Source organism: Ambystoma mexicanum, chromosome 9 (assembly GCF_040938575.1).
Source record: "Ambystoma mexicanum isolate Mex_15411 chromosome 9, UKY_AmexF1_1, whole genome shotgun sequence".
NCBI classification, from domain to species: domain Eukaryota; kingdom Metazoa; phylum Chordata; class Amphibia; order Caudata; family Ambystomatidae; genus Ambystoma; species Ambystoma mexicanum.
In genome coordinates this window covers 737,875,192-737,896,264 of record NC_090931.1, presented here as the reverse complement: position 1 = coordinate 737,896,264, position 21,073 = coordinate 737,875,192, and the positions used below count along the sequence as shown (strand labels likewise).

The 21,073-nt window shown below is 45.0% G+C and overlaps 1 protein-coding gene across 2 annotated transcripts in view; it reads right to left on the bottom strand.

The window, feature by feature from the left end:
- ANKAR (ankyrin and armadillo repeat containing) overlaps positions 1-21,073 on the bottom strand; it is a 1,891,262-nt gene that overhangs the window by 162,819 nt on the left and 1,707,370 nt on the right. For both annotated transcript variants that reach the window (XM_069615641.1, XM_069615642.1), the window contains exon 24: positions 4,809-4,855. In XM_069615641.1, the coding sequence (XP_069471742.1) occupies positions 4,809-4,855 (47 nt within the window). The remainder of the gene's footprint in view (positions 1-4,808; positions 4,856-21,073) is intronic.

The following is a 21,073-nucleotide window of genomic DNA, read 5'->3' as shown; positions in this document are numbered from 1 at the left end:
CCTCGGGGCAGGGTGCTGTAACCAGTTTCTTCACTGGATAAGGGGAGCAGGCCTCTTGACTTCAGAGGACTGCTGTCCGTCGTTTACTGCACGAACGGTAAGTTTCGAGTAATTCTAATGTCTTTAAAGTCTTTAGTAATGATGTTTCTTGTTTTGCAGGGTTCCGGCGATGGCGGATGACGGGCTGAAGTGAGTTGAAGATGGAGCCCGGTGATGAATAGAAGCGCCTGGAAGCACGTAAGTAAGCGCTTGTTGCCTGCTTCACGATGCGCTCTAACTGTCTTTTTATTTTGCAGGTACAAGTTCGGAGCGGCTGCAGGGTGCCGGAATACCCACTGGGTTAGATGTGGAAAGGAGTAATGGCACGTGAGTATTAAAGTTCCCCAATGTCTTTAAACGCACCTTGTTTTGTCTTTCAGATGCGGGATGCAGGGCCGAAGGCCTCCGGAGCGTGCGAAGAGTTGGTAAGCTTTTGTCTTTCAGATGCCGGAATGCAGTGTGAAGACCTCCGGAGCGCACGAAGAGTAGGTAAGCCTTTGTCTTTCAGATGCCGGAATGCAGCGCGAGGCGTTGGTGACAGCCGATGGACCAGGTAAGTGAAGAGCTGTCACTGACGACCGTAATGCTAACCTGTTCTTTCTTGTCTTTATAGGTGTTGCTGAAGACTGGATTCAGGATGGTAAGCCTTTTTCCTTAGGCCCAGGATCAGATGCAGAAGACACGATGAGCGTTCTGCTGCAGAGGATGCAGAATAACGCAAAGCAAGATTCATCCATCGGGTGTGGTTTAAATAGCCTCCTGTAGTGCTTAGGTGTCTCCTTCCACAGCCACGCCTAGGTAAGAAAAGAGTTCCTGCTTTCCAGAAGAGTTCCAGTGTTCTGAATCTAGGGAGTGGCTCCTGCCCCACCCAACAGGAAAAGTAGTTCCAAACAGAAGAGGATCAGAGGCTCAACTGGCAGGCAAGTAAGCAGCATGGTCTGCTGCAGGTAAGTCCACCCAAGCATTATGAGCCCGGCGCTTCCAGCGCTGGGACTGGGCATATTTATGAGCCTGGTGCCACTGGCGCCAGGACTGGGTCCAAAAGGTCCCAATTGGGACTGGTTGGCACTCGGAACCTGGGTTATGGATCTGCTTCCAAGGGAGTTGGGAAAACCCTGACCTTTTGGAAGCAGAGATCATGACAAAACCAGTACCAACAGGCCAAAGGGAAGGCCGGCATGAGGTGTCAAGGTGGTCATACAGGGGTCAAGCAAAACCCCTTGCACAATCAAAAGTCCTTGACACGTTGCAAAAGTTTTGATGATTGTAGGATTTTGAACCTGACTGGGGGAATTGTGAGACAGGCGGTTGCTCCAAGTGGAGGGAAATGCCGTGCGAACTGGTTATTGTGAATAAAAATGCCCTAGCCATAGGCTAACAAAGTGACCCAGTGAGACGTGATCGCCCTTCAGAAGTCTTTGAAAGACTTTTTAAAGTTGGCAAGTGCTGTGGAAGGTCTGGGCCTGGATGAGTGTTACCTAATTAAAAACTGGTTGTTTAAAAAGACACTGAGACTTTTGAATATTACAAATAAGGAACTTGAGTGAAAGACGATAGTGAACCCGACTGAGGGACGTCAAGAGAAAAGTGTGAAGAAGCTAAGTGAACAACATTGTGACGACAAGTATGAACCCGACTGTGGGATGTCCACAGTGAATGGTTGGTCTGAGCCCGGCTGAGGGAGGCTAACCACTAAGAGGAGGATCGTAGCCCGGCTCAGAGGGATCCAAGGGTGAAGAGTAATCACCCTACGTGAAGGTTTCCAGAAGGAACAGTTTGTTTTGTTGTTTTGGCATATCAGGTCCTCTAACGCAAGAGATTTTGCACTAAAGAGACATGGCCAAAGTAGGCACTGATATAGAGAAAAAGGAACTGTGAACTTGTGTCGAAGAGGCCCAGGAGTGTGCTGTGCTCAAGAGTCCCGCCTAGTCCAGTGCTGAAAACGTGGGGAAGGGAGACCCCGGCCATAACATCCTGACTTATCATTTTGGTGAACACTTCTTTCTTTTTTTTGTGAACATTATCCCACACTATTTTGTAGCATAGCAGTAAAGATTGGCAATAGGTGTTCTTAGTATAGGCCCTTTTTATTTAACTAGACTCCACTAGGACTGTATTATTATTATTTGATGGCCGTAGCTTGCTCCCATCTTAGATGTATCGCACCCATTTTACAGTTTAATAAACACCCTTGAACTGTGATCACTTGTGTCTGTCTTACTTTGATATCATGCCTTTCTTACACTGCTGGATGAAAAGGTGGCTCCAGCTCCTTTGAACCACTGCTGCATCTGAAGCGTCCCCGCCCATCCACAGTCAGCCAATGCAAGCACCCGTGGATATCCGCACAGTAAACTCAAGATGACAAATGCATGCTAAATAGACTTTGCTTCCAGGGTGACTCGCAAGCCAATACGAGGCATCTGGGGAAACAGTGGTTAATATAACCTATGCCCAATCAAGAGACACCCTAAGCCATGTGCACATCCTTTTCCCACCAAACATTTACACACTGCAAACCCATCCATGGAGGCCTATAAAAGATTTCAGTGTGGCAGCGTGTGTAGGAATCAAGAGTCGAATTGTGGTCAACCGTGAAATTATGTTGCACTATGGTAGAGGGTTATGTTGGTGCAGTAAGCAGGTGAAGCGGAGGCGATGGGGGGCACAGGAGGCAAGGATGTGACAGAGAGAGGAGGCAAAGGAAGGATTTGAGGTGATGGACAGGAGGAAGAGAGCCATAGTGTATCAGAAGAGAGTGAAAACGAGAACGGAGGAGGTGGAGTGGTCAGAACAGAGGAGGGGGAAACAGAGAGAGAAAGGTGGAGGAAAAGGAAAGGAGACAAGAGTGGATGAAAGGAGGAAGAGAGAAGAGGTAAAAAGTGAGGAGGCAAATAAAGGCGATAGGAGAAACTATATGTTCCTAGCAGGCCACACTTCAGATCCGGGCCACTTAAGAGCTTTGAAGCCTGGTGGGCCAGGCATCTAAATTTGAATCTAAACATAGGGTGGGGACAGGTCACAATCAGAAAGAAGGGAGAGATTGGAAAGCATTGAGGTCCCAATGCATGAAAGTGTCTGATGCCTGACCCCCATCACAATAATCCAGGGCACCATGGGAGATGGTGACATGTAATCTACAAGTCACAGAGGACAAATGCAACAACCTGACCAGACCGGATACAACCAAGAAAGACCCAACTGAAGGGAAAATAAGTCACGTGGCTTGACAAGCAGGGTGGACATGGAAACCTCCTCGGAAACCAAAAAAAACCTATTGACTGCTTATCAATAAACAGCAGTGTAATTATAAATATGGTCTTGCGTCATCACTGAAATATCCCTGACTCGTGACCACAACAAGTGGGGCCCCATCACTGGTGTGATCCATGTTTCAGTGATCCCCATGACAACAAGTGTGTGGTTGTGGGAGCCAACACAATTAGGTTTGAGCATCACTATTGGTTCTTAAGAACAGAGAGGTTCCCACTCTCATCAAGAAATGAAGATCAATTTTACTATATCCAAAATCTTCGGTATGTAAAAAATACAATAATAAACCCAATTAAAATTCACTTAGTGCGTGACCCAACCACCTTGTGACTCATACGTATCTATTTAAATGCAAATTAACAGGCATACACTTGATACATGTCTATTATGCCCTGAATGGGATTTATTAAAAAATGCGTATTTTGAGACAATTCATAAATCATTTGCCTATTTGCTCTACATGGCATGGTTCATGTTCCGGGCTTTCACATCTGCCCTACAATCTTCGGGAGCTAGTTATTGTCAACCAATTGGTAGTTTGTTCCAGTTGTTCTTCTTTTCTTTATTCTTTAGGTATAAACAGATTTTTAATGTTCAGCCTTTCTGTGAAATTTTAGTGGGTGTTCCCTCCGCTATATATGAAGTCAAGTTTGGCTTCCCTTTTAATGTGGCGCTGTTATTGTATATTGCAGTGTCCAGATAGATCACCGATTGGCAGTTGTTTAGATGTATATTTTTTGTTTAGTTCGATTTTGCTTATGCTATCTACTGCTGTCCCAGAGATACCTGTGAGTTTGCAAAATTCAAGTGTGAGTTGCTTTTCTGTCTCTGTATATATATATGCTTGCTTCATGGGTTTCCTGTTTCGACGGGGTCTGATCACCCTCTGTATTTATGGACTTGCTCAAAAGGCTGCACCCGATCAGTGTGGGAGCCAAAATGGTCAGTTAGGGAGAATGTTTTATCACAGTATATTGATTTTTATATTTTATATTTATTTCACACTGCACATATTTCACTCACATATTTAAATATGTGGAAGGATGAATACAATATCAAGGGTCACTTGAGTATTAGATTTAATACAGACATTCATGTTTGAATTTGACACTTCCCACATCTTTGAATACATTACTTATGTTGACATTGTAACTATTTGAGATTAACCCGATGCTCTTTTTTCTGTTAGGTTTATAATTGTCTACATTCCTATCTAATAATAAAAATAATAATAACTGGCTCATATAGCGCTACAAACCCGTAGATGTCTAAGCGCTGAAATATCAGTTAATCTCATTATCCGACTGCGTGTCACTCAATTTATCAACCTAAGAAGGATAAAAGACTGAGTTGGCCTTGCCGGGATTCTAACCTGCATCAGCAGGTTGTGCACAGATGTCAGAACGAGCGCTCAGCTCACTGTGCTATCTGACCAATATGTTTTCAAATAATAACAATGTCATAATTTACGCACATTTCAAAGTAGGAAACAATACCTTTCGTAAAGCCAGAGATTGCCGGCGGTCCTCCATTGATCTCCAAACTAAAAGAAACAACAACAAAAAAAGATGTCTTTATAGTTCATTTCAAAATCATAATTTCAAGTGACACCAATATGGAAGCCCTGAATAATATAATGTTACACAATGAACTCATAAGTCATGCAGTTACAAAAAGTGTTGCTTTATTTTAAACCTAATTTGTTTAAAAAGGCTGTCAAAAATAAGTAATCCCCTTGTCCTCCCTTAGAATAACCACAGACTCCAAGACCATTGAGGAATTCCCATGTAGGCCAAAGAGTGATTTGTTTAGATAGAGCGTTATTTATTGATACACAGTACCAAACTGAACAAGAGAGGGGTGACACATGAAAGGAAAACATACTCTTTGAAGTCTGTGATCAGAGATCGCTTGGACCATTTCCAGAGAGACAGCTCTCCTCGCCATTCCAGTCAGGCATCAGGAGCAGGGAAGAAGTAGACACCGGCTCCCTGAGCCCCGAAGCAGATTGCCTACAGGAGCTCAAAGTAAAACCAAAACCTTTACATATCATACACCAGGAGTGCTCACAAGTAGCACAAGAACCCACCTTCAGACTGAGGAAGACTTACTCACTCACAGAAAAGCTTTGGACAAATGAAGGGCTGCCATGATTTGGATGCCTAATTGCCCGAAGCTTGGGACAATGGCAGGTTTTCCACATAAAATGATCCTACCCACTTGTTCCAACAAAGTGTTCGGGCACTCGCACATGGGAGAAGAGGTGGATCTACATACATAAGTGACTAATACCAAACCACAATCACAATGGGAAAAATGACCGTGAAATCAGGGGACTTATTGAAACTAGTGATTACACAATCATCGTAAAAGGAGAAAGAAACCTCTGAGAAATGAGGAAGTTAGGATGGCTTTCCAGCATGTGATGTGTATTTTAGATAGAGGTGTGAGAAAGGCTCCTGTTTGACTACTGTACTTTACTTGAGATCTAGGCACTACATGGAAAATGTGACTACGATAACAGAGATCATGAATTCCCATTGTTGAGTGATGCACAGATAATCCATGGCCTGATTTATTAGTATGTCAGTGGGCTATTGCACTTTATTTGAAATCTGAGCACTTCAGTAGTAGTATAACAGTACATAGTAGAAACCCTTAATATATGGGATAGCATTTGTATGCACACTTTTATGGATTATGTATCCAAAGAAACTTTTTTTTCATTGATTGAGAAAGGGAGAAGATGATAAGTCAGTGCAAGCCTGTGTTGGACCAGCACAACAGGCCAGATAGCTGGAGGCAGGTGTAACCAGAGGTGGGAGGTAGACAAGTCAATTAGGCATTGAGTGAGACATGTGAGGTTTAGAGAAGACTTCCTTATAAACCTTCTGCAAATCTGCAACCAGAGGCTGGCAGGAGCCAGTCCTTATCGGAGAACTGAGAGAAACACCAGCTGGGGCTGCTGCTCAGATTGTTGTGGAACATGTAAGACCAGCATCACAGCGCTAAATAAGCCTGCAGTGCTAATGCCAAGAACCATGTGATTATCTCCAGGACCTTTTTGCCAAATCCCAGTTTCCCAGGTCCTGCTTTCGCACTGCAGGGAAACACTGGAACGCTCAGCCCCAACCACTTATCTAAAGCAGGGGACACCCCTGTGAACACCAGAGGCACCCATTACCGTTCCCCCACCCAACTCCCCTTTCTCATGCAGTAGACACCCCTGAGCCACCCGGTGTCCAGCCGGGTCACGCTCCTCTTCCCCATCTCCCCCTGCCTCCACCCCCTTCTACCATTATGTCCCCCCAACACCCACCTTGCCCCCACCCAACCTCCAAAGTTGCCCCACCACCCGTGCCTTACCTTGTCAGCCCACTGTCAGCCCACTGCCTCCATTTCCAGGTCTGCGCAAGAACATGGACCTCTCCCATTGTGGGGTAGGCGGCATACCAGAGTGTAAGCCAAACCCAGTCATACCCCACAGGGGGTGTTTCGGGAGTCAGCCCCTTACCCTCCTGAGTGTGCAGGACTGGAATGGACTGGACATTATTCTGCCAGACAGAGATGAGGCACTCAACCTACCACCCCTAGGCTGATCCCAGGGGGGTGTTGGTGCAGCAAAAAATGAACCGAGAGGGGTAAGTGACTGTAGGGGAGACACAGAAATCCTCTGCAAAGCAAATTGGACATGTGACTCATGAGCGAATGGAAAAAAGCCACAAGGAAATCAACCTCCCTGAGCACATAGATACCACCCTGCAAATTGAGTTCGAAAGGGGATTGGGCTAAAAGCCTTCCTAAAGCCTTCGAGGGAAAGTCCCAACCTGCCGAGGGATAGCTTAGCCCGAGATTGCCCAAGGCGAGCATGTGAGCAGGGAAACCAATGAGAGCCTGGGAGAGGGTTGGAAGGGGGTAGGCTAGGTTATAAAAGTCCAACAAGCACAGAGGAGATTGAAAGATGTTCAGGTAAGATCAAGTGGATCTGTGGTGGATTAAGAGACCAGAGGGAAGACAGAAGGTGGAGCGGAATGCTGAGCAAACTGTGGCAATGTTTTGTGAGAGTGCAGGTAAGGTATTGTGTGCAAGACAGAGAGTGGTACAATAGTTTAATAAGGAAAGTGTGTGTGAAAAGGGAGGTAAAATAGAGAGGGGAGTAAGCAAAGGGTGGCAATTAAAGAGAGAGTGAAAGTGGCAGAGTGTGCGTCAGGGATGTCATTTCACCATAATGCCAGGGGTAGCGGAAGTGATATTACACAAACCTTGACCTCTGATGACATCACAGGAAGTGATGTCATTTGACCCCATCCCAAAGTGACATCACAGGAATCGATGGAACACGACCTTTCACCCCTGGACAAAACAGGAAGTGGCATCACACAGCATTGTTTCTATGCACACTGTGAAAAGGGTAGGGCGTCCTTTCGTCGCGGGATGTTTTTTCACAGGGTTTTTTTACCGCTAATTTTTTTTCAAAAAAACTTATCGAATTTTTTAGAAAATGGAGGGTTCGGGGGGAACCCCCAAAAATAATTGTAAAAAAAAAAAATGGCTGGGTTTTTTTGAGAAAAAAAAAGCGGTAAAACCCTCTGCGAAAAAACATCCCGCGATGAAATGACATGGAACCGTGAAAAATATGGTTACGATATCACTGTAAAGTGATATACATTTCATACAAGAATGGATCACCATATGTATTGTTAATATCAGTGTGTATAGGCCCATATTACCAAATTACTGTGAATGCAAGCCGATGTCCAAGGCCAAATGATAGTGATGTGTTATTATATAGCACTTACGCTTAAGCGTTTCATATAGAACAAATATACATACAATATCACCCAACCTGTGTTGGTACTCATTTATCAACCTCAGTAGGATGAAAGGTTGAGTTGACCTTGCCGGGAGTCGAACCTGCAACCTGCAGATCACACACAGATTGCAGCAGTGAGCGCTCAACCCACTGAGCTATCTTACTAGCTAAAGCTATCAGTAAACCAGCCACTCCAGAGACAAAGAGCCACATGCTGCTGGTCACAGCCCAGGAGACTCAATAAAAAAAAAAAGATTTTTTTAAATTGTTTTTTTAAAGGGTAGCAAGGGAGAATCCCTAAATTATGTGCCTGGAGTGTGTGTGGTAGGGGTGTGTGGGAAAAGGGCTAGGCGGTAGTGGGCTAGGCAGTAGTGGGAGTAGTGGTGAAGGTGGAATAAAGCAGGAAGGGGGCATAGTTGGAAGAGATGGGTGGAGAAGGGTGCAACAAAATCTAAACACAGAAGTGTAGTTTTGGTATTGAGAGTACAGAGAGGGAAAAATTAGGGGAGAAGGAGAGTGAAGAGTGAAGAGAGAGCTTTAGAGGACACTAAACCAACCTGTGATGGTCAGTCACTGATATGCAAATGGATATTTCCCATCTGTGAAAGGCACAGTGAGTAAAAGCAGTGGCTGCGAACACTCAAGTGGTTAATAACCACTGAACAGGTTATCAAGTCTGTTCTTTCGAGAGAGGGGCGCCCGCTACCGTTGTAAAACTGATCGTACCTTATCCCGGGTGGATGCTCAGAATCACATTTGTTAGGTTAGGGACTGGACTAGTTTAGTTGTTAACTAGAGTCGATTTCTCCCTCTTCCATCTCACTGTACACTGTAAAAACTCTCCCTTGTTATGATTGCCCATTCCCATAGACGTTCGTTCCACCCAGCAATCTAACCATTTAAAATAAAAGATGTGAAACTAGATCCATTTGGCTTGCATGTGGTCTGTGCTAACCTTTAAGTGATAGTCCATGACCACAAATGGAAAAAGAATCTAGCTACCATTTTCGATAGGACTAGCTATGAATATATCCCATGAGGACAGGCCAAACCAAGCACCTCCCGTAGAGCGGATATCCGATGCACAGAGTTTACAGACAGCATGTTGAGTTGCCAAGTGGCTGCATCAACAATGACATGATAATGAAAAGAGAATATATTTTCGGAAAAAGGTCTGGGGACCCCTCTACCGAGAAGTAACACGCCCAGATAAGCTGTTTTTTGGGAAGGTGCCCACTTCGCAGGGTTTACAACCACATATTAGCTTACTGTACTTTAGGCAGTCCACACTGGGCCAAAACATGTGTCGGGTTGCTGTCGGTACTCTTGTTCCGAGAAGAATTGCCTAGCATTTTGGTGCTCGACTGGCTTCCCTTAGAACAGATTATTTGGCCATGTTCGTTCTCGGTATAGGGGCTCCCAGACCTTTTTGTACTATATTTACGGCCCTTCATAGTGGGGGTACTATCCAGTGAATTAGCCTCTGACAGCAAAACGCTTAAAGCTATACAAGATGTTTTTTGTGATATTGGACAAACCTGAGGGCATTCCTACCATCCAATTATGGAGGGACCTGTCAGCATAATAGGAAGGGCATGGAAAGCAACACAGTATGTTACCTTTGGTAAAAAAGAAAAATGTGTCTCCTGGCCTACATCATCCATATGAAACATTGTATGTGGGGCCTGTCTGAGTATAGATGTTAACATGGATTTCTATAATCTGGCCTGGTGGACAGATTTTAGGAGACTACCCTAGTTATAGTGAGCAGGAGAACTCTGAGAGGTTAACCAAAAACCAATCAATGTAGCAATGGAGAAAGAGTCAGGGCTATTCTCAGGAGAGTGGGGTCAGGGGTCCACACAGTGAAGCACACAATAATTCAATTTAGACAGAAATGTACAAAAACACTATATTTATTCTAGGCCCAAAACACACACTAGAAAATGAAACAAGCAGGTGATAATATTGCACAACTCAATAATAAACATATATACAGTCACCATAGGTTCTAATATGCATTCAATGACTTGCGTTAATAAAATAAGGTAGGTGATGCAGCAAGATTGATCCAAGTCACAAAAATGATGCACTACCCTCAGAAGTCCAATCCCTATGAAGAGTAGGGCCTTTTGCTCAAATGTCACAATGCTTCTCCTCAAAATGTATCTGATGCAGGTAAAGTACTTTTATTTGGGAACTGTTCAAGAGAAGAGATGCAACAAAGTTACTTATAAGTAAAAATGTGTTCTTATCTTTCAGGTAAAGCAACTCAGGTGCGACGACCAAAATGCAGTGGAATGGAAGGATACAAAGAGACTTGTTCTCAATGTTGTCCAAGGGAGGACAAATGCTTTGTGTTTACTTACTCCCCTGACTCTGGATGGGTCGACTTGGGTTCACTGGAGTTTCGTTTTTCTGCCGTTGATTTCTGGTGAGAGGTGCCCAGGAGCTGTGGGTGCAAGGATTCTTACAGTTGGGTCCAGGAGCAGAGTGCAACCCTTGGTGACGGAGAAATGCATAAAGCACTGATGCAGACCTCTTCATGACACTTCACAAGGCGGGAGAAGTGAGTTCCAGTGACGGCCACTGCACACAAGCTACAGGAGGCGTCCTAACAGTCGCGGTTGAAGAAGACTGTCTAGAGCAAAATCCCTTTAAGCTGGGAGGCTGAAATTCGGCAGGAATGTGACTTACACCACAAGCTGGAAACCACCAAAGTTTTGGTTGCAAATGCAGAACGGTGACTGTTCTAGAGAGGTAGCCGACTGTAGAGCTGGTCAGTCTACCGGGTGGACCAGGGACACTTACGATGACTCTTCAGGAGCCTTCTTCGGATCTTTAGTCAGCTGTTCTTCTACATAGGAGTCTTGGCATCAACACTGATCTGCAGAAATGGCTGCAGGAGTCTTTTTTTTATCCAAAATCCAGCCTTGAAGCTAGTTTAAGTCCATCAACCGTAAAAATCTGCACTATTCAAACAGTGTTGGCAGATTACTGAGCGTTTGAATTGGTCGAATACGATTTGGTCCCAGATATTTTATCGAAATTACAAATATATGTGTGTGGGGGGGGGATCATAAATATAAATATAGGAGGTGGTCGGGGGGGCCTTTCCCCACATATATTTGAGGACAATTTGACATAGAGAGAAAAAAACCTCAACCAAATCGGATTCAAGCACTTAGATTCGATGAAATCAACCCAAACCATTCAAACAAGCAGCAACGGTCCAATCAGGGACCACTGTGGATTTCACTCATGCCCCACACTCAGACTTTCAGGCACTACGGATGTGGAATGGGACCAGACAGTGTCACTCCCTTCCTGAGCCATATATATATATATATATATATATATATATATATATATACACACACACACCACTAACCGGCAAAAGCTTCACTTCCCTATAAAAAATGTTTGTGCATCCATAGAACTATGCAAAGAAAGTTGCCAAAAGAAAAATCTTTCCTAACACTCACCCCACAGACTAGGGACAGGGGGATCTAATACACCACTGGATGGGTTTCCTGTTTCTGTCGGTTATACATCCTGGACAGCCCATCAGCATTGCTAAGTTGTGCACCTGGCCTATGCTCAATAGAGAAGTCAAAGCCTTGTAGGTTTATGGACCACTTGAGTAACTGTAGGTTCTTCCCTTCATATTCATTAGCCACTTTAAGGGCTTATGTTCAGTCTGCACAGTGAAGAGAGTCCCAACAAAGAGGTACAGTCTCAGCTTCTGAAGGGCCCACACTATGGAAACACTCCTTTTCCAGAGTCACCCACCTGAGCTCTCTGTCCTTAAACTGGCGAAAACATATAGGATGTTCCCTTCCTTTGTCATCTAACTGTGAAAGGACAGCATCTATCCCAGTGTTAGAGGTATCTGTCTGCACCATAAAAGGTCTCTGGTAATCCGGTGCCCTCAGAACATGGGCCTGACAAAGGGAATCCTTAGTGCCTTGGAAGGCCTTATCATAATCCTAAGTACAAGTGACTTTCTTGAGCTTCTTAGGAATTGTGGGGGCAGTTATGGTTCCATTGGCTTCCATGAAGTTTCTGTAATACCCAGTGAGGCCTAGAAAAGGTCTCACCTGGGTTTGGGTTGTGGGTGTTGCCCAGTCTTGAATGGCCTATACTTTGCTGGGAAGAGGCTACATCTTGCCCCCACCAACTTCATGCCAAAGGTAGGTCACTGAACCCTGACTAATCTGGTACTTTATGGTTTATGGCCGTTATGGTTAACACAATCCCAAGGTGTCTTACATGTTCTTCCCAAGTAGGGATGAAAACTGTTATATCATCCAGATCAGTGGCGGAGACGGGAGCGGTTGCCCCCATTGGCTCCTGCAGGGCTGGCGGGCTGTGGGTGCTGGCTCCACTCTGAGCATCCGACATGAATTACACCAGTGATGTGTGCAGTGTAGCTGGCGACCCCTCTACGGCCCAGGCCTGGCTGGGCCCGGCGGGGATGATGGTTTTGTTTGGTGCTGGTGCATTGAATTTTCAAGTGTATGTAAAACAAAACAAAAACTGGGCGAACGCAATGGGTGCTGTGCGTGCTGCCGCCCCACAACCCTGCTGCGGCCCTGTTGCTGCCTAGGCTGGGGCTGCAGGGTTCGGATGATGGTGCTGGAGTCAGAGCGGCAGAGCCACCTATGGCCACAGCAATGCCTGAGTTAATCAGTTTATCGTCCTGCCTGCCGGCTGCATGGCCCTCGCCTGCCTGCAGACTGCCCGGTGTGCCCTGGCTGTCTGACTCTCCCTGACTTGCCTAGTGCCCGGGGTGCATGCAGAGGGAACTGTCACTAAGTGAGCCAGCCGAGCGAGTGTAAGTGAGTGAATGACCGTCCCGACCATGAGTTGATTATGTTGGTCCTCGTTTAAGGTGGTAAAGGATGAAAGGGGGTGCGTGTAATGGTCTGGATCAGTGGAGGAGATATTTTTCTGCCAGGGCAAGACGTATGGGTGTGGCTAATAATTTGTATTTAGTGGATTCTAAGGGTGGATTTGAAGAATTGAGGTAGATTATTGAATAGTTGGTGCCTGAGGGCCATATCGTTTTTTGTGATTGAGGGGTTCGCATTTCAGAGAGGAAAAAGTACAGCGCCTTTTGGGAGAAGGGGAGACAGGCAGGTGCTCTGGAAAATGTTAGGGTGTTGTTATATTATCTAGTGAGTGTGACTAGAGACACTAGGCCGGTTTCAGAGGAGTGGCTGCGCCAGGTGTATTTCAGGTGTTTTTTATTTTTTATTTCAATACCTGTAAGTCTAGGGTGAGCCATCTTTGAATGCGGGTAGGAATAGGCTTGAGAGCCTCTGTGGGTAATCCTGGCATAATTAGGCCCCGCCTGGGTAGGGTGTTCTCAGGAGATCAGCTGGTCTTTTCTCTGATTCATTTTTAACTTTCGGCAGATCTGCTAGGGGGGAAGCAGCCTATGTGTGCTTGTTTAATAGAAGTCTTTCTGTTGTCGGCCAGGCTTTTTAAGGTGGGCAGTGATTGGCTTGCAGGATGCGAGTCTTGAATATGAGAGCATAGTTTACAGACCTGATCATGTAGTAGCATATGGCCATATGCAAGAAGAGTGCATTTCTTTAGCAGAACTGGAGTCAGACTATTTGGGAAAAAAGACATTAGTGCTCTAGGTTCTTGGGTAATATAAAGGGGATATTTTGGTGAGGGGGCACCAAGCGCACTAGACTAAGTGAGGACCAGGTGCAGGTGAGTGCAGCATGAGTGCAGCGTAGGCTGGAGAAGTTTGAGTAGAAGGTTGTGTCCCTGTTCCATCCGGATCACACACAGGGGCAAACAGGCTTGCCAATGTCATTCGGCTGCCTTTGGTGCTCCATTACTCAGTGGTGTGCCTACTGCACGTCCCTCCCTCGTGCTGGTTTCAAACACTTTTGCCATTGTTATCGATCGATCCCTGTGGCCTTTGGGTGCCACAGTCTCTTGTGTTTGTATGAAGGGTTTAGTGTGTATGGCAAGTGGTTTCAGGAAATGGTCCATGCATTTTCATATTGGCCCTACAAAGGATCCATCCACATCACAAAACAACTGAGTGGATATATATGGGGTTTTAGGAGAATATAGAGCACTGGGGTTCTAGAACCCTGACAGTTCATGAAACTATGTTCCTTTACAGCAAGGGAGCCTTCTTCCGCTGCACATTGGGTGAGTTCCTGGATCTTCATTCTCATTTCCTTTGTGAGTTTATGTCTGATCCTCACATAAAGTCTCTCATTATTAAGCATAGAAGGCAGTGTTATGTGGTGGCACTAAGAAGGGCTGCACTGTTCCTTTATCTGCTGGTTTAGGTTAACTAAAAGATGTCTATCATTTTTTTATTCCAAGGGTACTATTCTGTTTTTTGAGTAATTGCATCTATGTGGTTGAGTGTGGGATGTTCTTTATGCTCTTGCCCTCATTGTTAGGCAGAATTATATGCAGTATTTGGGAACACCACACACAATTAAGACTAGACGTGACAGTAAAATTTCAACTTTGGTACAAGCCTGTACTACACAGTTAAAGTGGTACTAGTGGCTAAGCAGCCAGACTTATCTCAAGAGTAAATGAGCAGTATCAAATAGATACACAAAGGACAGCAGTTACTATGATTCAGGCAAACACTGACTGAAGGTTTTCAAGTAAAATAATATACATTTATTTCACTCTTCAGTTATATAACATTACACTATTATAAGCAGTCTAAAAATCACACTCTTAATACACCACACCACTTCCCTTAAATTCCAGACAAGTTAAACTCACAAAATGAAGTGGGAGAAAAATGGCACTCCAGCAATTTAAAAGGGAGGGAAAGACAGAAGTTAACAGAAAATGAATCACACCAAAAGGTAAGTGCTCAGGGCAATCGAACAAGAGGGACTACAATGATAAAATCAGATAGAAAAGGCTTAGGGCCAAAGTCAATTGTTCAAAAGTCTTTTGCTCAAGATAATACAGTTCAGTGTAGTTCGCCGTAAAGTTTGTGGCACGGTTTCCGGACGAGGGTGGTTGGTAGAAAAGTTAGTTCAAAGAGAAGAGAAGGACAAGCCCTTGGATTGGAGTAAGATTTCAAACACTTTCACCGGGGCTGAATAAAATGAACAACCAGATTTGCACAGTACCTTAAAACGGAGAGGGAGCTGTAGCTGAGGCAGAAGTTCCTGGTAGTTCCTGCAGGCTCACGGTACCTGAAGCGACTGTCGGACTGATCAGAAGTAGGAAGACTGGAGGGTCCTGCACTACCCAGGGAAGAAACCAGCATTAGAGCAAAGCAACGCATAAAAGGTGCGCTCCTTAAAACCCAAGCAGGGTCTGACCTTCCTGGCTATCCGGCCCACTGTAGCTATGTACAGCGAATTAGACCAGAGGAGGGGTCCTGGCTTGCAGTTTGGGTGAACTGGTTGGTCCCACCAGCTCAGGGGAAGAAGATTCCTGGAGGATCTTCTCTGTCGTCGGATTCTGAAGATTCGGACCTGCAGCAGGGCTTCACCGGGCGGTTCAGTCGTTGTAGGGGTCCTCTTCCATCAGTTCCTCATAGGTTCTTTCGTTCCAGTGGCGACTCTGCTCTTCCAGTCCCAGAGACCTGCTTTTTATGCAGTTTTCCCACATTCATACATCCTGGCTGTCAATCACACAGCAGGGTGGCTGTCCTGGCAAGGACAGTCGCCCAGCCAATCAAACAGGAGTGTGACTTGGGTTACCAAGGGAACCCATGGCAGGGGTCCTAAAACCCCTCCCTCACATCCTGCCTACCCAGACTCTCAGGTGCCTAAAGAGAGGCTTCAGTGTGGAAGCCCGCGAAAAGGCGATGAACAAAGGGACCAAACCTGGTTTGGCGCGCAGATTAAAACACGAGAAAGACATTTTCAAAAAGAAATGGCGAATAAACAGAGCCGGAACCGTAATAAAATATATATGGTCAAGCGGGTTTATGTTTGAGGCTAATATAATAGCCTAAAACAATACCATGGTTATTTAAGATAACAGCGGTATAAAAAATAGGGTAGATACCACTGCCACCAGCCAAGTCTTAGTTTAAAGGGAGCAAAAAAATGCTCCAAGAGACACAGACATAAAGGGATAAGAATTAACCCTTTCAAATACCCCATGGAAGATGGGGTGTACTGGGTCTGTGGTAAAAGTGACTAAATAAAGTTAATGGCAACTTTATCTTTCCTTGGCGACAGTAGTCAGCCCCAGAAAATGTAGTCGGTGGGAAGTCTAAAAGACAACCCTGTTTCACTGCACTGAAGGTGCTGTGTAACACACGTGGAAAAATATGGTGCGATGGAGTAGGTGAGGCTCCAGTGCCCAAGATCACACAAAAAGTAGAAATACACATAGCAGAACACATGTAAGAGTGGGAAAAAAGGCTCACACTCTTACCAGGTGAAAAAATAAATCCTAGAAATCGATCAAAGCTGCTGAGGGACTCAGTTAGGTAAGGGAAGTCAACCATTTATGAGAATTCTCCCTAACACTCATTACTGTTTCTTTGAAGGTCAGAGGTTCACTGGGCATAGTAGCATCTGGGAAATGAAAGAAGACAGGAGTTTTAGACCTTCAGCACCTTCTATCTACTGATATTCACTGTTGGAAAACTATGCTTTCAACCTGAACCTACAAAAACATTGCCTAACTTCAATCTCAATTTTTGGTACGCGAGTTGTTTGGGTGGACATAAAGGATAGGTCTTTCTTAAGTATTGCTTCCATGTTATGCTATATTATTGGGATTTATACCATGGTCCGCTGCAGGTGCATGGCCTTCAGGCACTCTGCAGGATCAGAAAGACAAGGGAGTGTGTTAGGTTGGTGAGAGAGAGGGAAAATGCTACATATGTTTGTTGTCTTGATGCGTGCAGGCCAGAAGTGTCCTCAGCTCTGCCTGGAGGTCGGTCTCTAAGTGTCATGTGAGGGACAAGAGCACAGAGGGATTTGTGTCTAGAGGGGAGCCTTGTGTGCCCATGGTGGTAGATGCATTGGCCAAGACTGTGATGTGTAAATTGATTGTAGAGGATTGGCATTCTCTTTGTTGTCTGTTGGGAGGGTTACCATTGCACCTTGAAATGACTGTGATTCATAGGTGGTTCCTAATGAATCTACTATAAGCAAATACATATTATGCAATTGTCATGTGTGAGTGGCTTAGTTGACATGTGTATGTTGTGTTAGAGCGGTTCCATGTCATTTCCTCGCTAGGCATTTCTACGCCTGCATTTTAAACGTGTATATAATAACAAAAAATGTCACTGAATTTATTTTTGGGGGTGGGAGGACCCCCACCCGAATCCCCCAACCCACCTATTTTTAACTATAACTGACCCCCCAAACCCTTGTCTGCCCTTTCCCACACCCCCCAAAAAAATCAGATTAACTTTCTCGTTATTATATACACTTTTAAAATGCAGGCGTAGAAACGCCTGGCAATGAAAGGATGTCGTACCGTTTGAGGATAGAGTTTGAGACTCGGGAGGTTGGAGGAGAGTCCAGTGGGCAACTCAGAGCATCCATCCAATGTCATGTCAGGGCAGGCCCGTTAGGGACTGGCCCTGGGGCATACAGAGCAGGTGGTGTCTACTGCAGGATTGCCTTATAGTGTGATAGAGCCTATTTACCTGAGAGGTCTTGAGGCAGGGAAGTAAGCATTTTTCAGGTCTTCAAATGATAACAATATTAACAGGTCTCAAGTCCTAAAAAAAAAGCAATGGTATGGAGGGGCTAAATAATATATGAATAGGTGCTGGGTACAAGGGGCACAGAGCATAGGTGCACCTGTTCTCCTTGCCATGATCATCTAATTCACTGGTTGTGGCAGGTTCTTTTCCTCTCCTGCTAGGGTCAGGCTTGGTGACATGTTAGCATAAATCTTGCAAAATTAGCAACTGATGATCACTTCAAAATTGGAAAAGAGCCTCATTAATGGACCACCTTACCTTTGTTTGGAGGGAGTGGGCAGGCCAAATCTACCCTGCAGGTGAGGAAGTAGCAGGGGATTCTATAGCGGAATGCTGCAAAGACAACTCAGCAGGTTAGGTGACTGTTGCTGAGATGCTACATGTTTAGTCCTTCCTGTAAATTATATGGCTTTTTTCTATTCCTGCTGCCAAATTTGCTGTAAACGGATGCCACATACTGGCTGAAATGTTGCTGTTTTTTCCCCCGTGTGCTCAAAAAGGCATATTTCCGGCGAGCAAAGCTATCTATAAAGAATTAACATTGGCAATATGTGGGTATGTAATGCTTCCAGAAGGTGGCCGCTTTCTATCCACCTCGATTGTAACGCCTGTGACACTGTCTGTGCATGCTACTAATTAACAAGCGTCAGCCTCCTGTTTAACTAACCGCCATTGCAATGCACATGGCTCTGCCCCAGCACCAAGAGCCTCTGACTCGACTGGTGCAGTGCCCTCTGAGGAGCACTTCGCCCCAGCCAGCACCAAAACCTGGTTCTGCCACTGATTCATATATGCCATGTAGAATTCATCTAACCCCTACAGAATATGATGGACCAACCATGGGAAAGTGGCTTTTGCATTCCTTGAACCAAAGTGCATTACTGTGAACTGATAAGGTCCCTCAGGTGTTGAGAATGCTGTCTTCTCCTTGGCATTGTCTGTCAGGGATATTTGCCAATACCCTGTAGTAAGGTCAGAGGTTCTAAAGCACTTGGCAGCACCTAGCTTGCCCGCTAACTCATCAGTTTGTGGAAGGGGGTGTGCATCTTTCTTGGTGATAGCATGAAGAGCTCTGTTGTCCACACAGAATCTCAAATCAGAGGTACCTGCTTTTGGTACCAGAACCATAGGACTGGCCCAAGGACTACTGGAGGGCTCTACCCCCCCCCCCCTAGATCCAACATTTTGTTGACATCCATCATAATGTAAGATTTTACTAGATCTGAACAACCATACCTCCTAGATATTTGGTAGGTCCACATCCTCCGGTGACAAATTCATGCTCACACCCAAGGGTGAAGCATAGAATTAGGGAAAATCAAGTGGGAAGGTTGCATCTGCAAAGCTTTCTCCTTGCCTTGCTGTTTTAGAGTCAGTTAAGGAGACTCAAGGTCACCCTCAATGAAGCCATAAGAAGGGCTGCCCTGGAATAGGTTAGGGAGAGATTCAGATTTCAAAGTCTCCCATTTCATCCCTAACAATGACATACTTCAATCTATTTATATGGAGCACTATGGGAGCCTTTCTAGGTCTTCCAAGGTCCACTAAATAGATTACCTTACTGGGTCTTTCAACTTTGTAAGGACCAGACCATGAACCCATGATCAGGTTTTCCAAAACAAGTATGATACAAGAAGGTCCCACTGCCTTAGTTGGGGCTCCGTAAGGGCTCCAATCATACTTTGGAGAATTCCAGCAAATCACTCTTTCAGATTGACTGATTGTGGGGGATATGTGAATGACAAATGATAAATCACCTCATCTTCCTTCCATGGGGCTGGCTATACCTGTGATAATGTGATTAAGCCGCCAAAGTATTGCTGAACTGTGAATCAAACAAGTGAGGCATGGAGAGATAACAGAGTGGTACGGCATAGTGAACGTGCCCAATCAAAAGTCTCTGTTTAATGTGCATAGTGGTACAAGTGGAAAAGTGAAAAGCAGAGGAACCCATGAATGACAAATGTATCTGACAACAGTGGGAAAACGAATATGACTATGAAAAGTGAACAGTAATCAAAGTGGTCACGCTGAGGTATTCATAAAAACCCCTTGCACATTCGAAAAGCAAACTACAAGCAATTGTGATTTGGAGGGTCCGAGCCCGACCGAGGGAGACCTGTAGCGAACTGAGAGCAATTGTGATTTGGAAGGTCTGAGCCTGACAGAGGGAGACCTGTAGCGAACTGAGAGCAATTGTGATTTTGAAGGACTGAGCCCGACAGAGGCAGACCTATATGTACTATAAAGCCTGAAGTTTGTGAACTATGAATCCTGCGAATAAGAAATTTTGCGCGAACAAAAGCCTTTGTGCAACCAAGAGACTTTTTTCCATGGAAGGCCCTGACCCGCGTCCTTTACTTTACTATATTGCATTTATAATGCACGCCATTGACCCGAAGGCTTAAGGGCACGTACAGTACACACAACATAAATACAAACAAAGTAACATATAACAAAAAATTGTCAGCAAGCGTGTATAGGGCGCAGTCATAAAAGGATGAATAAACAAGGATCCAATAGCAGCAAATTAGGGGTGGTGGAAAAATCCAAGGAGATACTCCCTAAAGCAGTATCTCAAAGAATCAAGTTGCAATTCGAGGACCCTTTGGGGAGAAATTTACATTTTCTTAGGAAAACAGGTAGAGTACTGACCCCACAACCAAGCAGGACACAGTCACTATTTGGTTGCAAGCACCAGCCATTCAAGTCCATCCTATGAAGGATCTTTAAGTCAGACAATCTGACCACCCCTGGTCCTGTTCTCTGACATAGCCATGCAAGAACCTTGTTCCGCAGTGCTTCTCTAGACCCTTTGCCTTCAATTTTCCGAATGTTGGTGATAATGACATTTCTCTGGTCCATAATAAAGTCATGAGTGCTCACATCGTTTGTTTTTGGCATCTGTGACTTTCTTAGTTGTAAGTTCCGCGAGCATACCATCTTAAATTTGGCCTTCTCTGCAGTCTGTTTATTAGCCTCTTTATGGCCAGGTTTCAGGTCGATTACCGGGGGGGGTAGAGGTACTTCATGTGTTACATCTTTAATGTCTACATTAGAGGCATATGCCTTCTCATTACTAGTCAATGTTGGCGCAGTAATCACCAGAGACTCCTCACTGCAGGAGTCGGTTTGTAAAGCTTTGTCTATCTTTTCCCTTTGTATATTGACTTGGCAGGCATTATGTACCTGTGACCGGACTACTGGGTTATAAAACCCGCCTGTCTGTGATGCAGCGTCCACTCTAGGCGGAC